This window comes from Monodon monoceros, unplaced genomic scaffold, assembly GCF_005190385.1.
Source record: "Monodon monoceros isolate NGI ecotype Baffin Bay Population unplaced genomic scaffold, NGI_Narwhal_1 Super_Scaffold_9, whole genome shotgun sequence".
Taxonomy (NCBI): Eukaryota; Metazoa; Chordata; class Mammalia; order Artiodactyla; family Monodontidae; genus Monodon; species Monodon monoceros.
The window spans coordinates 43,013,825-43,029,862 of record NW_021703786.1 but is presented as its reverse complement, the minus strand read 5'-3'; the positions used below and the strand labels follow the sequence as shown (position 1 = coordinate 43,029,862).

General features: G+C 45.6%; 1 protein-coding gene across 1 annotated transcript in view; it reads left to right on the top strand.

Annotated features, from left to right (window-relative positions):
- The window catches only part of DNAH9 (dynein axonemal heavy chain 9), a 301,339-nt gene that overhangs the window by 256,889 nt on the left and 28,412 nt on the right, over window positions 1-16,038 (top strand). Inside the window, exons 60-61 of the mRNA XM_029211821.1 lie at window positions 4,063-4,256; window positions 6,409-6,557. Of these exons, the coding sequence (XP_029067654.1) occupies window positions 4,063-4,256; window positions 6,409-6,557 (343 nt within the window). The remainder of the gene's footprint in view (window positions 1-4,062; window positions 4,257-6,408; window positions 6,558-16,038) is intronic.

Sequence of the window (16,038 nt, the reverse complement as noted above, 5' to 3'; positions counted from 1 at the left end):
TACATATATCCACTCATTTTTAGATTCTTTTTCCATATAGGTCATTACAGAGTATTGAGAAGAGTTCCCTGTGCTATACAGTAGGTCCTTATTAGTTATCTATTTTATATGGAGTGGTGTGTATCTGTCAATCCCAATCTCCCTATTTATCCTTCCCCCCCATTCCCCCTGGTAACCGTAAGTTTGTTTTCTATATCTGTGACTCTATTTCTGTTTTGTAAATAAGTTCAGAGTACCAAGGGATCTTAGAAGCAAGACATACAATGCCATTACCTTGCTGATCACTTTTGGTCAGTCAGCATGTTCTCTTCTTCATTAAAGAATCTCATCTGTGGTACCGGGCATTGTTAGCCTTTGAAAAGGCCCCTGGCTACCTCTCTGACTGCCAATTTAGCACAGTTGTACTTTGCTACCCAGTCCAATGTAATTAGGTTAATTAGTCATTTCCATTTAGCTTATTAGAACGTTAGAAATCCCTTTTCCTCATTTGGAAGATTAAACATTGCAACTGTGTTCAACCCAGAGCTTCAAGAAAGCGTATTTCAGACCCAGCCACGGTAGCTGGGAGCCCTGATCACCGTGTAATTTCCTCAGTTTTGTGGTGACACCAGGGGTGGGTAATGGGACTGCAGGAGGGTTAATGGTGATGCAAGCTGGGAAGAGGGGTGAAGTGGCAGCCTGAAAGAAGAGGAAAGTTTGGTCCTCGGCACAGAGGGAAATAATTACTGCAGCTGCAGCTTTTCTCAGCCTGTCAAGGGCCCTCCCACTGGCCGCCCAGATGTCAAACTTTATTAATGGAGCGCTTCCTAAACGCCAGGCAGCCTGCTAGGCCTGAGGCGTACAGAGACGGCTCAGAAAGCTCTTGCCCGCAGGGAACTCACAATCTTGTGGGAGTCCCAGACAAGGAAACCAGCAATTGCAATTCAGTAACTGTAGGAGCCCCAGAAAAGCACAAAGAGGGGCTTTATAGTCTTCAAAGCACTTGTATCTACATTAGAGTATAAGCTATGCAGACAACGGTTACTTGGCCTCATTTTCCAAATGAAAAAGTCAAAGCCCACAAAGGTTTAAAAACAGGCTCCGCGTCGTAAGAGGCTCATAAGAGGTGACGTCGAGAGCAGAGCTCTCGTCTCCTGGTGCATCCTCCGCCATCCCCCGTGCCACTCCACACCACTTCTCAGCACAATGACTGGTGTGTTCCCTGCTCTGCATGCTAAGGGTGAAATTAGGAAGCCACAGAGCCCACGTGAAAGGGCACTTAAGGACTGGACATGTGTTCCTCCACACGGGAGAAGAGGCTGGGCGAGCCCTGGTCAAGTGCACGTGTCCTTCTCCAGCCTGACCTCCCCCTTGTCACCTGTAGACCCGTCCTCCACAGTCACACTGCCTTCTACCATGCCCCACACCCTCCCCACTCCAGACTTGGACTCTGTGGATCCTTCCCCATGAAATGCCCTGCCCTTCCCTCTACCTCTCTCTCTGCCCAGCAGAATTCTACATCCCTACTAAGGCCTCCCTCGTCTCTTTCTCTTAGGATTGTAAGCTCCCTGAAGGCAAGTGTATTTTTTTGGTTCACATTTGTATTCCCAAGTACCTGGCATGTAGCAGGCATCCAATAAATATCAAATGAATGAATGATTTCACATAACGAGAATGGAGGATTCCTTAAAATTCATGGCACTGCAGTAAGTGCTTTGGAGACAGTCTAGCTTTTAATCTCATTAGAGAGATCGAACACACAAGTGGAGTTGAGTGACCACAGAAAGGCTGCAGGTAAGCGACCGCCTAAGTGAGTAACATTTACGTGAGCACTCTGAAGAAACAGGATGGACCCCACCCAAAATGCGGTTCCCATGTCCAGACTGATGACGCCTTGCGCATAACTAGAAGGCATGAAAGAGTTTATAACTCACATAATGAGACTTCCTGGGCAGAGCAGGGGAACTCCCAAGCAGTCTGAAATCAGCTTGAGAGAACCCGGAAAGGAGGTGTCTTGCGGGTGTTCTGGTCGTTGGGGAGTGGGGCGGGGCTTGCACGATACAACTTCCCTTCGGCACCAAAGGAGGGAGCACCCAGGCTTACCTGTCAGCTTGTCCTGGAGTGGAGCAGAAGAGGAAGAGGGAGGGGTATGGCTTTAAAGTGATCAGCAGTCACACATCCTTTTTTTAAACATCTTTATTGGTGTATAATTGCTTTACAATGGTGTGTTGGTTTCTGCTTTATAACAAAGTGAATCAGTTATACATATACGTATGTTCCCATATCTCTTCCCTCTTGCGTCTCCCTCCCTCCCACCCTCCCTATCCCACTCCTCCAGGCAGTCACAAAGCACCGAGCTGATCTCCCTGTGCTATGCAGCTGCTTCCCACTAGCTATCTATTTTGTGTTTGGTAGTGTGTATATGTCCATGCCTCTCTCTCGCTCTGTCACAGCTCACCCTTCCCCCTCCCCATATCCTCAAGTCTGTTCTCTAGTAGGTCTGTGTCTTTATTCCTGTCTTACCCCTAGGTTCTTCATGACATTTTTTTTTCTTAAATTCCATATATATGTGTTAGCATATGGTATTTGTCTTTCTCTTTCTGACTTACTTCACGCTGTATGACAGACTCTAGGTCTATCCACCTCATTACAAATAGCTCAGTTTCGTTTCTTTGTATGGCTGAGTAATATTCCATTGTATATATGTGCCACATCTTCTTTATCCATTCATCCAAAGATGGGCACTTAGGTTGTTTCCATCTCCGGGCTATTGTACATAGAGCTGCAATGAACATTTTGGTACATGACTCTTTTTGAATTATGGTTTTCTCAGGGTATATGCCCAGCAGTGGGATTGCTGGGTCATATGGTAGTTCTATTTGTAGTTTTTTAAGGAACCTCCATACTGTTCTCCATAGTGGCTGTACCAATTCACATTCCCACCAGCAGTGCAAGAGTGTTCCCTTTTCTCCACACCCCCTCCAGCATTTATTGTTTCTAGATTTTTTGATGATGGCCATTCTGACTGGCGTGAGATGATATCTCATTGTAGTTTTGATTTGCATTTCTCTAATGATTAATGATGTTGAGCATTCTTTTATGTGTTTGTTGGCAGTCTGTATATCTTCTTTGGAGAAATGTCTATTTAGGTCTTCTGCCCATTTTTGGATTGGGTTGTTTGTTTTTTTGTTATTGAGCTGCATGAGCTGTTTGGAAATTTTGGAAATTACCAACTCTGTGAGTAGTTCCAAGTGGTCCACAAAAGAAGGGTAGGAGGGCTGTGCGTTCCAGGTTAGAGAGGTGGACGTGACTGATTTTGGACTGGACTTTAACAACTTGTAGAACCTTGACAAACAATCATGACCAGTGCAAGAAAGGAAAGGAGTGGAATTTGGTGGAGAAGAGAACAGGACCACTCCCGTGATGAAACTAGTGTGAACAAGGCACCAAGTTTGGAGATCATCTGGCACATTTCCAGGGCTGAGGGCAGATGTGTGTGGACAGAGGAGGGAGGAAATGGGCCACCTGGTTAGCTGGATGGATTGGGGGGAAGCCCTAAATGAAGAGATTTGATTCAGATGTTATGCCTTGGGATTTAATGCTTAGGGAAGCAGGTGACACAGAGAAATGTTAAAGTTGGCATTAACACAAAGTCAGTGACTCTAGAGACATTTTGAGGGAGGAATTGACAGGCGTTGCTGGCAGAGTGAGTGTGAGTATGGGAATGAAAGAGAAGAGTCACTGACTTCAAGTGTCCGGGCTCCGGGACCAGAAAAATCCCAGCATCCCTTCTTGTCCCTCTTCCCAGCAGTACCCTCGAGGGAGGTGCTGCTTGGTCTCCACAGCTGAGCATTTCCTATCCTTGCATATTATTGGGACAGGTTGCTGATGGTAAGCTGATCAAAATCCTTCCTCTACCTTGAGTTTACTGAGCGGGAAGATTCAAGACTCCAGAAAAGAGTATGAACGAGACAGAATTATGTCTAAAATACCGCCTTGCCCCCCGCCAACCCCCAACACAACACAGATGACAGCTTTCTGGAGAAACTGCATTTCAGAGCAAGATTCCCTGACATTTTTCAGGCACTTTCATCAATGGAAGAATTCTGTAATCTGGATCGGGACATTGAGGGATCCGCCAAGGGCTGGAAAAAGTTTGTCGAATCAGAATGTCCCGAGAAGGAGAAGTTCCCCCAGGAGTGGAAGAACAAGACAGGCCTGCAGTGCCTCTGCATGATGAGAGCCATGCGGCCTGACCGGATGACCTATGCCATGAGGTAGGGACAGGGTGGTGGCGAAGCCAGGATGGGTGTGGCCAGACCGGCAGGGCTGAGCACAAAGGCCACAAGTTTATCTTGATGGGAGCCTTTGTACCAACAGCCAAAATCCCATGAGGCCCGTTGCTTGCTCTGTGTTTGCCATGTATTGTCTTAATATCTAAGTGGACCCTTTGGGAAGAGGTGCTCATCAGTATCAGCACTGGGAAGGAGGCGGATCACATGTAATGTGGCAGGAGATGTGAGATCCAGAGGACAGATGGAAAGATCACACTTGGCGGGAGGAGCACCCCTTTCATTACAAAAGACAGAGAGAGGTGGGTGTGACTGCAGCAGAGGTGGTAAAAGCATGGCAGAAAATTGAGCAAGGTTTTGTCTCATGACTTCCACTCCCTCTGAGGAGCAGGAAGCAAGATCTCGCTGCGTTTGTGTGAAAGGGGAGGTGGCAGGGTTGGAGATTTGAGGAATGTGCAAAAGATCTGAAATAGGATCTGTGAAAAAATGGGAGACTGCTGACCAGGGAAACTCAAAGAATTCCAGGCGGCATTGAGGGCCCACCTAGTGAGATCCTGCATTTGTAGGGCGCCAGCCTTCACCACTGGATGATTTTCTACAGCTGCATCCAACAGCCCTAGGGTAGATTCAGAGCATGGATCCCTGGTGGAATAAGAGTTAGGGAAGGGAGGTGTGTGGTTCTGGCAGGAGAATGATTAGAAGTCACAGGCCAGGCAGCCTACAGAGACGGCGAATTAGCAGCTGCCTGGGGCTGGAGGGTAGGAATAGGAATTCTCTAAATAGGCAGGAGAATCTTATTGCAGGCTTAAAATGTTCTAAAACTGGATTATGATGAAGATTACAATTCCGTGAATGTATTAAACATTATTGAATAGTATACTAAAAATTGGTGAATTTTATGGTATGTTGATTGTACCTCAAGAAAGTTGTTTTAAAAAAAAAAAAGAAAAGAGGAAGTTACAGGCCATGGAGCCTACACTGAATTGAACAAGACTTGTAGTGACAAGAATAAGGGGATGATAAAAAAAGAAAGAAAGAAAAAAAAACACCAGGGAGGCCAAGATACTGAAAATCCTGCATTTGTGGCACCAATACAGGTAAAGAATAAGTTCACCAATGATAAATTACTAAAAGAACTATAAGGATGGAAAGCTTTGGTCAGAGAGTGAGATGTTTCCATTTATGGTTTCAGACATAGAAAAAGTTCCCAAGTAAACCACAAGGATGAGGGTGTGGCCTTGGAATCAGGTGGCTGACATGGGGAAGAATGGAAGATTGTTAAGAATCTGGAGGATTGTCCACATGGATGCTAACGTCACTCAGGCTGGTGGAGAGACAGTCCATGAGCCAAAGTTCAAGTGATGAATGAATGAGTAAAGGGACCAAAGGAGCAGTGGACGACATGGATGTGCAGGGGTCGTGGCGGTACAGCCAGGGCAAACGAGCCTCAGTGGAGCCACACGAGTGGGAAGGAAAGGGTTTAGAAGTAATGGTCATCCGTGAGCAGGACCGTGATCCCAGCTCCCAGTACTGAGATTGAGCCCAGCTGAGAAGGGTACAGGGAAAATAGTGTCCTTGCGGGAGCTTTTAAGGCCAAGAGTTAGGCTGGATTGTCAGAAAGTGGTTACAACTGCAAGGTTTTGTTTAGCCTGAAATGGGACATAGGAAGAGGAACATTGGTAAGTGGAGTAAAGTGAAAGGAAACACAGAGAATGATAGAACGTGAGGGACTAGAAGCCTGGAGGGCCTTCAATCATGGATAGGGATGGAGGATCCCAGGGATACAATGTATGGAGGGCTTAGCTGCCTGCAAGCTTCCGGAAGGCGTTGCTCCTGGCAGGCTTCTGATGGGTGGTGGTGATGTAACAGGACATCCCAGCTCCACAGAGGAGTCAGTGGTGGCCTGGCTGGATGGGGATCCAGAAGGAGCCCTGATCTAGGTGAGCAGGTGCACAACCAGCAGCAAAGGACGTAAGTGTCGACTTAATCAGTAAGTCGTGCTTGGCGTTGGTCCTAGCTCCGTAACTGCCAAGCCGTGATCTTGAGCACATCCTTCCATGTCTATAGACCTCTGTTGCTCATATGTTATTATTCTGTGACTGCTATACACACGTGGACCTTCTTTTATTCCTGGCAGAGATTTTATTGAGGAGAAGTTAGGAAGCAAATATGTGGTGGGAAGAGCACTGGACTTTGCAGCCTCTTTTGAAGAATTGGGACCAGCCACTCCCATGTTTTTTATCCTGTCTCCAGGGGTGGACCCACTGAAGGATGTGGAAAATCAAGGTAAGAAGACCTCATTATGGAGCCAAGGCTGCACCAGCCCCATGCACTGTCACTCTGCGTCTGTCAGCTTCTCTTTTCCTGATTCAAGGTTCATTTTGCAGTGCTTGGTATTTGCTAACCATACAGAAATCAGGGTAATTGCTGAACCAACCCCAGGGGGTCATGAACAGAGGGAGGACTGCTCTGGGATGTAAGGTAGCAGGTTCATGAGGAGACCTTGTCCCACCACCCACCCACCCATTCCCCTTCCTGTGGCTGGAGCAGTTATTCTGAAAAACAAGTACAGTCCTTTTACAGGCTCCTAGTGCCCTCAGGATGAAGTCCAAACACCTTAACATGGCTTACAGGGAGCTTCGTCCTCCAGTCCCTCCCTATCTCTCCAGCCTATTTTCCGTTATTAGTTTCCTGTTGCTGCTGTAACAAATTATCACAAACTTAGAGGCTTAAAATAACACTATTATTTTACAGTTCTGGAGGTCAGAAATCATACATGGGGCTTACTGTCTCCCACTTTCTCTCATAAGGACCCCTATGACTATACCAGACCCACTCAGATAACCCAGGATAATCTCCCCATCTGGAGGTCTTTAACCACATCTGCAGAGTCTCTTTTGCCTGTAAAGTCACATATATTCACAGATTCCGGGATTTAGAACATGGGCACCTTTGGGCACTCCTTATTCTGCCTACATGTCCCTACTCCCCTCTTTTTCACTCTACATGGAAGCCATTCCATTCTCCCAAACATTCTGTCCCCCCTCTGGCATCCCCTTCACCAGGCTACCTTCTACTCATCCTTCAGATACCAGTTTCAATGTCACCACCTCCAGGAAGCCCTACTTGATTTCCAAGGTGCTGGATACCCCTCCCCATGTGCTCTTAGAGCACCCTTCTGTCTATATATCACATTGTAATTGTCTAGTGACTACTACGGTATCTTTATGTGAGAGTGAGAGCTCTGGGAATAGATGTCCTTTTCAAGGTAGTATTCAAGTTCCTATCTCTGTATTTTCACGTGCTAGGCACTCAGTAAATAAATACATTAAATAGGACTTCCCTGGTGGCACAGTGGTTAAGAATCCGCCTGCCAATGCAGGGGACACGGGTTCCATCCCTGGTCCGGGAAGATCCCACAGGCCGCGGAGCAACTAAGCCCGTGTACCACAACTACTGAGACTGCACTCTAGATCTCATGAGCCACAACTACTGAGCCCACGTGCCACAACTACTGAAGCCTGCGCACCTAGAGCCCGTGCTGCACAACAAGAGAAGCCACCGCAATGAGAAACCCACACACCTCAACGAAGAGTAGCCCCAGCTCGTGCAACTAGAGAAAGCCCACGCACAGCAACGAAGACCCAACGCAAGCAAAAATAAATAAATAAAAGAAAATAAATACATTTCGTTTTTGTTTTTGTTTTTTTGCGGTACGTGGGCCTCTCACTGTTGTGGCCTCTCCCGTTACGGAGCACAGGCTCCGGACGCGCAGGCTCAGCGGCCATGGCTCACGGGCCTAGCCGCTCCGCGGCATGTGGGATCTTCCCGGACCGAGGCACGAACCCGTGTCCCCTGCATCGGCAGGCAGACTCTCAACCACCGCACCACCAGAAAAGCCCAAAATAAATACATTTTAAAAATATAAGTTAAATAAAGGGATGAACAAATGGATGACTAATCAAAACTATAAAACTAGCAAAACTAGGGTGTTCCCTGGCAGTCCCGTGCTTAGGACTCCACACTTTCACTGCCGTGGCCCCTGGTTCTGTCCCTGGTCAGGGAACTAAGATCCTTCAAGCCTCGTGGCGCGGCCAAGGGGGAAAGAAAAAGCTAGCAAAACTACACATGTTGCAAAGTTAAATAAGGCCTCAGCAGGTTTTTACAGAGCCAGGTCTTTATGGATGAGAATCCAGACCAGGTAATGCACCTCCATGAAAGGAATCTACACCTGGTGTAGATTTAGAGCCTGGTGTTTGGCTCTAAAGAATAGATGAGTTCTGTATAAGGAAGAGAATTATCTTATTCACTAATTTAATGTATATTTTTGTAATCTCCTAAAAAGTTCAAGTAACATATTTTTTAAATACCTATAATAAGGAATTTAAAATGAAAAGCAATAGTTCTCAGCTCCAGCCCTTCCCACACCCAGTCCCCCTTCCCAGACACTGGGGTTTTGCCTATTTCTGAATTTATTCCTTCTGACAATTTTTTCTCTATTTCCTACTAATAATTTATATCACTATTTCTGAATTTATCAAATTTCAGTATCTATTTATTCCCTGGTATGAAAAATAAGAATTTAGCTCCCATTACTGCCAACCAATTGGCTTCATCCTAGATTTGGTAGCATAAGTCATCAGGAAAAAATCACGGGAAGTAAAATTTCTGAATCTTTGGGTGTCTAAAAAGACCAGTTTTGCCCACATACTCTTTAAATAGGTCTGCTAGGTCCAAAATGATTTTTACCCAGAATGTGTCCACAGTGCTCAGTTGTCTCCTAGAATTCAGTTTTATTCATAGGAGGCCATATGCTAGTAGGGTGCTATTCTTCCCTTGTTTCTTTGTTGGTGCCCTATTTTTATTCCCTGGAAACTTTAGGATCATCTTTCTACCGTGTGTTCTGACATTTCATGAGCTGAGTTAGGTACGGGTGTTTTTCATTCACCTGCTCAGCACTCAGCCTGCCTTTTCAAGTGGGAGAGTCACACCTCTCTTTATCTCTGGAAATTTTATTCTATCATTTTTGGTAAATATCACCACCATTCAGCAAGTTGCTCATGCCGGAAACCTGGGAATCAGTCACCCTAGACCCCTCCTCCACTACCTACCACATCTAGTCCTATTGCTTCTACCTTCTAAATGTGTTTCAAATGAGTCTAGTTGTTTCATTGTGTCTCCCTCCTCTGAGTCACCACATCTCTCACTGGACTATCACAATAGCCTCAACTTATCCCGGTTCTCCTCCCCCACCTGCAATTTTTGCTGCTCTTACAGCCAGACTCATCTTGCTGAATCTCAGGTCTGATTGTTATCATTCTCCCACTTAAATCGCTCTAGTGGTTCCGCACAGTTCTCAAGGTAATGTCCAGTACTATAAACGTGGTCTCTGTGACCTGCATGGCCTGGCCTTTCTGTCCAGCCTTGGATCTTACATTCCCTCAAACTCACACTTCTCTGGCCACATGGCTCTTTTAGGTTCTCCATCATGAGCCCTCCCGGCCCAGGGCGTTTTCTCAAGCAATTCCTTTTACCTGAAATACTTCTCCCCAGCTCGTCAGTCCAATGCCTGCCAATCCTGCAGGAATCAGCTTCTCCTGACCTCTGCACAAGACCATTTGGTTTCCCCTTATACATATTATTTGCTTCAGAGCATTGAATACAATTCTAATTAGACCCTTCTTTTACAATTTTAACTTACGTTTGCCTGCCTGCATGTCGCTAAGACCCTGGAGGTCAAGGACCGTGTCATCTTGCTCATCATTTTCTTACCAGTGCCTAAAAGCGTAACTAGCACAGAGAGGTACTCAGTAAATATCGGTTGAATGAATTAACAAACGAATGAATAAATGAGCATAAGAACTGTTGTTATTGCTATGTTATTCCTGACTTTCACTGTTTCATAGATTCTGTATTCCTTCTGTCCCATGGAGGTTTTATTCCTTTCATAATGACAAATCTAGTCTCCTCATTTTTATTCAGTATTTTCCTTTTCGGAAGCTTTCATATACCCTGTTTATGAGCAATTTCCTACTATTCTTTGCCAATTGACCCGCAACTATTATTCCATCATGTAGTTTGAAGCTTTCTGTCGTTTCAGGCAAGCTGACCTGTCCCTGAACCGTATTGGTTATTTGTCTCTGAATAAATCACCTCAGCCCTGCCCTTGGCTTCATCTTAACGCATATTTCCCGACCAGAGGCAATATTGCTGTCCATCAGCTAGAGGTTACCTGGGCACCTGTGCCTCTTTCTCTCTCTCTTCCTCCCCCTCTGCGTTCTGGATGGTTTGATTCGTTTTCTCATGCACCCATTTAGAACATATACCCTGGTGACATGTGCTCCACATCTTGGATCTAATCATTCTGCCTGATGGACTCCTATTCTCAGGTTTGGAATCCACATAACTGACTCACTTTCCCCTATGTCCCCTAGGCCCCCGCTTATTCAGGAAGCTCACTGTCTCTGTGCTTGGGCAGAGTCTGTGCATCAGACTCCATCAGACACTGTTTTACTCCATGTAGACGCAGACAAAGCTTGGCAGATGAAAGATTTTGTTCCCCCATCCTCACTCCAGCCCTTCTCCCGAAATGCATGAACCCACAGACAGACAAAATACTATATATGATTTTTGGAGTTCTCTAAGCTTCTGAAGCTCATCCATTGACACTTGGTTAAGAATCTGTGCTTTTCTAAGAATCTGAAAAACAATAGGTATATGTATATGTATAACTGAATCACTTTGCTGTACACCTGAAACTAACACAACATTGTAAATCAACTATACTCCAATATAAAATAAAATTTTTTTAATTAAAAAATTTTTTTTAAAGAATCTAAGCTTTTCTGGCAGTTTTATGCCTCTTGGTCTCCTCCAAGATTTTCCTTCCTCAACAATTTTGAAGAAGGAGGAGGACAGAATTCCATCCACTTTCCTTGGCCTATGTTTTAACATGAACCCACTTCCACCCACCCGCACAGCGTTCCTTCTTGCGTTTGCAGATTAATCCTTTACCTTCTCTCTCTTCTCATCACCTTCTTCCTGAATGAGCCACACTTCCTTATTTGCATGATTATTTTTGCTTTTGCTTCATCTAAAAGCAATCACCCATCATTTCCAATCACCCCCAATACCTTCCTCCCAGGGTTACTGTGAAGATAAGAATGAAATCTCAGATGCGAAAAGGCTTTGAAACATTAAAAGTACAGTAGCATTGTACGGCATTAAAATGACGATGATGACGCGTCTATTCTTTGAGGCAGCTCGGTTTGCTCCTTCCTTTACATCCTTTTGTCACATCCTTTCAAAGCACAGTATCGTCCTCGGCCCTCCCAACAGAGGACCTCCCCTTTCCACCCTCACAAGGCACCTTCTCTGGTCCTTCTTTGACTTGACTCTTGCATGATCTTGCTTGGTCTCCATCCTCCTTTGTCCAATTCCTGGCATTGTCAAAATGTTTCCGTTTATCTACCACTTGGGCCTTCCACTGCCTCCTCTCCCTCTTTCCAATGTGCTGGTCAGAGGAGGAGTTCCTTTAGATTTTTGTCAGCCTGCTACCAGGTGTGTTCAAGGAAACAGTTTTCAATTCGGTGTCTTTGCAGCTAGATTATCAACACTTTGCTGAGAGCCTCTTTTTCATTGTTCCTGACTCCATTCTCTTTCTCTTAAGCGTCAGTTGAAGTTGGCTAGGATGGAGCAAGTACAGTCTGTACAGAGCAGCTTCAAGACTGGAAGAGTGTAGTTTCTGTGTGGAGGGACACTCACCCATCTGTTCATGTGCTGGGGACGGGGGACACCCCTTCCACTGAGAGGGGGCTGTGCAGGGATGGGGATGGAACAGGGATGTGCGCAGAGGCACATACAATGGCAGTAAATGGAAGGTGTTCTACCGGATGGCAGATGTTTTGTCGGGCAGAGGGAGCAGTAAAGAGTGAAGCAAAGTACTGAGCATAAGAAGCGGGGCAGCCATTAGGAAGTTTAAGGGAAGAGGGGGTGGACAACATAGCCAACTTCTGGACGTGAAAGATTACCAGACAGTCTCACAAGACTGAGGATCATCAGCTTGTGGTGGCACCAGTTCACTCAGTGTGTTATTTTTTCTCTTGTATTAACGCATAGACTTGTACAGGGTTGTGGTTTTACAGAAGTTGGGGGATGCAGACGTAGAATGGGCAATGGAGTGAAGAATTTTATAAGATCATGGCTCAAATGAAGGATTATTGGGTCCATCTTAAAATAAGAGGGAGGTAAAGATGAAGGTTAGAAAAAACAGAGGAGCCAATGGACTGGACGTTTTGCTGATATAGAATAATATGCAAGGAGGAGTAAGAGAGTGAGCAATCTGGACAGTAGGAAGTTAGAGTTGTGAGTAAAAATGAAAGAATGATGTGTCAGATGTGGGAGAGTTTGCAGGGATAATCAAGGCCTCGCTGCAGCCACTGGGAATGGGAAACAGAAATGGAAAGAAATTCTTTGAAGATGAGGAAGCATGAGGCTGGGTGTTGGCTGAGTCATCCATAGTGGCATTAAAGCTCACCAAGATAATGATGAGACAGAAAATATGGAATATTTTAAACCAAGTTCCAAAACCCCTAATAAAAGTGACTCTTGCTAGGAAGTTGATAGAAGGCAGAAAACATAAAAGTTAGTAGGCAATGTAGCCAATAGCATGTGCTTTAGAAGAGAGCACATGTGTTAGCATACGGTATTTGTTTTACTCTTTCTGACTTACTTCACTCCGTATGACAGACTCTGGGTCCATCCACCTCACTACAAATAACTCAATTTCGTTTCTTTTTATGGCTGAGTAATATTCCATTGTATGTATGTGCCACATCTTCTTTATCCATTCATCTGTGGATGGACACTTAGGTTGCTTCTATGTCCTGGCTATTGTAAATAGAGCTACAATGAACATTGTGGTACGTGACTCTTTTTGAATTATGGTTTTCTCAGGGTATATGCCCAGTAGTGGGATTGCTGGGTCGTATGGTAGTTCTACTTTTAGTTTTTTAAGGAACCTCCATACTGATCTCCATAGTGGCTGTATCAATTTACATTCCCACCAACAGTACAAGAGGGTTCCATCTTCTCCACACCCTCTCCAGCATTTATTGTTTCTAGATTTTTTGATGATGGCCATTCTGACCCGTGTGAGATGATATCTCACCGTATGCTAACACACATATATGGAATCTAAAAAACAAGCAAAAAAAAAAGGTCATGAAGAACCTAGGGGCAAGATGGGAATAAAGACACAGACCTACTAGAGAATGGACTTGAGGATATGGGGAGGGGGAAGGGTAAGCTGTGACAAAGTGAGAGAGTGGCATGGACATATATACACTACCAGATGTAAAACAGATAGCTAGGGCTTCCCTGGTGGCACAGTGGTTGAGAGTCCGCCTGCCGATGCAGGGGACGCGGGTTCGTGCCCCGGTCCAGGAAGATCCCACGTGCTGCGGAGCGGCTGGGCCCATGAGCCATGGCTGCTGAGCCTGCGCGTCCGGAGCCTGTGCTCCGCAACGGGAGAGGCCACAACAGTGAGAGGCCCGCGTACCGCAAAAAAAAAAAAAACCAAAACAGATAGCTAGTGGGAAGTAGCTGCATAGCACAGGGAGATCAGCTCGGTGCTTTGTGACCACCTAGAGGGGTGGGATAGGGAGGGTGGGAGGGAGGGGGACACAAGAGGAAAGAGATATGGGAACATATGTATATGTGTAACTGATTCACTTTGTTATAAAGCAGAAACTAACACACCATTGTAAAGCAATTATACTCCAATAAAGATGTTAAAATAAATAAATATAAATTAAATTAAAAAAAAAAAAAAGAGAGCGCATGAAAGGTTTCTCATACAAGAGTGGAGAAGAAATAGCCTGCAAGTAACAAGACAAGACTAGAAGGATGTTCCCCTTCCTCCCAGCCCCAGGGTATGTGAGCTAGGCGGAGGGCCACGGACGCTGTAGCGTCCTCAGACTGGAGCTCGTGGAGGGACGGCCACCAGGATGCTCAGGGAGGCTCACAGTGCGGCCTGGCTCCTGGTGACACCACCATAGGGGTACTGGAAGGAAGATCTGAAAGGGACAGAGGAGCTGAAGGCGGGGTTGGGGGGGGGGGCATGGAAGCCGTAGCACATGGAATTCGAACTAATCTTTCGTTAAGCCCTCTTTTCCTGTACCCTTTGTCTGTGAACAAAGAAGAGAAGTAGGGTCTTTGTGAGCAGAAATGTCACCGAGGCTATCTAATAATCCCAGCATCTTTATCCTGTTCTTTTTCTCTGGAATAAGTTGTTCATAGTCTTGGCTCTAAAGCTGACAGCAAATCTATGGCCAGCTAGGATTTATAGAGTTTAATAAGGGTATTTCTTGGGTTCATCTCAGTTGAATCTGTAATAACTATTCCTCACTACAAAAAGTCGTCATCTTGTTTGGTCTTGTACAGTTAAAGAACACACTATAGTTTTGTTTTAGTGCTTTAAAGACACATCCAATATTGACAGTGTTCTTTAAATTTTCTTGCACAAGTATCAAACTGCAACTTCAATTTTAGTTCCCCTGAAACTAAATTTGTTAAGTACAGACTTTTATTCTTTTTCTCTTTTAAATTTCTCCTCTTTTCTCTTGTGCATCTCACCTTCTTGGAAAAATTGCTCGACGATTCCTTCATGGTATTACACATTTTTTGATCCTTTTGTCTAAAGAATATTATGTAATTTCTCTAAACTTTATTATTATTTTTTATTTATTTATGGCTGTGTTGGGTCTTCGTTTCTGTGCGAGGGCTTTCTCTAGTTGCAGCAAGCAGGGGCCACTCTTCATCGCGGTGCGCGGGCCTCTCACTGTCGTGGCCTCTCTTGTTGCGGTGCACAAGCTCCAGACGCGCAGGCTCAGTAGTTGTGGCTCACGGGCCTAGTTGCTCCGTGGCATGTGGGATCTTCCCAGACCAGGGCTCGAACCTGTGTCCCCTGCATTGGCAGGCAGATTCTCAACCACTGCGCCACCAGGGAAGCCCTCCAAACTTTATTGGGTTGGGTGAATAGCTGGTGTCCAAGCAGCATTGGCTGCCTATATTAAGGTTATTTCTTTGTGTGAAGTCTTTCTTGGGCTCGCAGAGCAACTCTTAAGCATCAGCCTTGCTCCAGTGACCCAGCTGTGACATGTGCGTTTGCGTGGCCGTTCCCTTACTCCATTCCCGACAGTGAGATACAAGCATTCACACCTACGCAGCCAAGCCCCTTCTTGGCTGGCCTCTTGCCTCTCTTCACTCTAATTCGTGCAAAATGACGAGGGTAAAGGTTCTATGTGGTGGGAATAACAGGGAGGAGGTTCATATGGCATAAAGTACAGGAAGCCGAACTACCCGAGTCCTGCCCCTCTTGGCCTCGCCTCCCGGTAAGCTTCCAGGGAAAATGTATATTATTATTAATATATTCAGGGGGCAAAGCACGTTAGACCTGGCCACGCCCACACGCTTGCTACTCTTCGAGCCTTTCACTCTCTAGGATGGTGGCCCAATGCCTGCTCTTCAAGTGGAGTCTGCACAGAAGGGCAGTGGCACATGTGCCCACTCTTTGGGATGTCAACTGAAAAAAAAAGCACGATGTGAGAGTTGTGAGTTAAGTTTTCTTGGGGGCAAAATGAGGACTGTAGCCCGGGAGACAGCAACTCGGAGGTCAGTGCGCATGTGGTTTTGGTGAGGGGGGGCATGCAGTCAGGCACACGTGTTTGCAGAAGAGCAGACGTCACCGTGGAGGACTGGAGTGCTT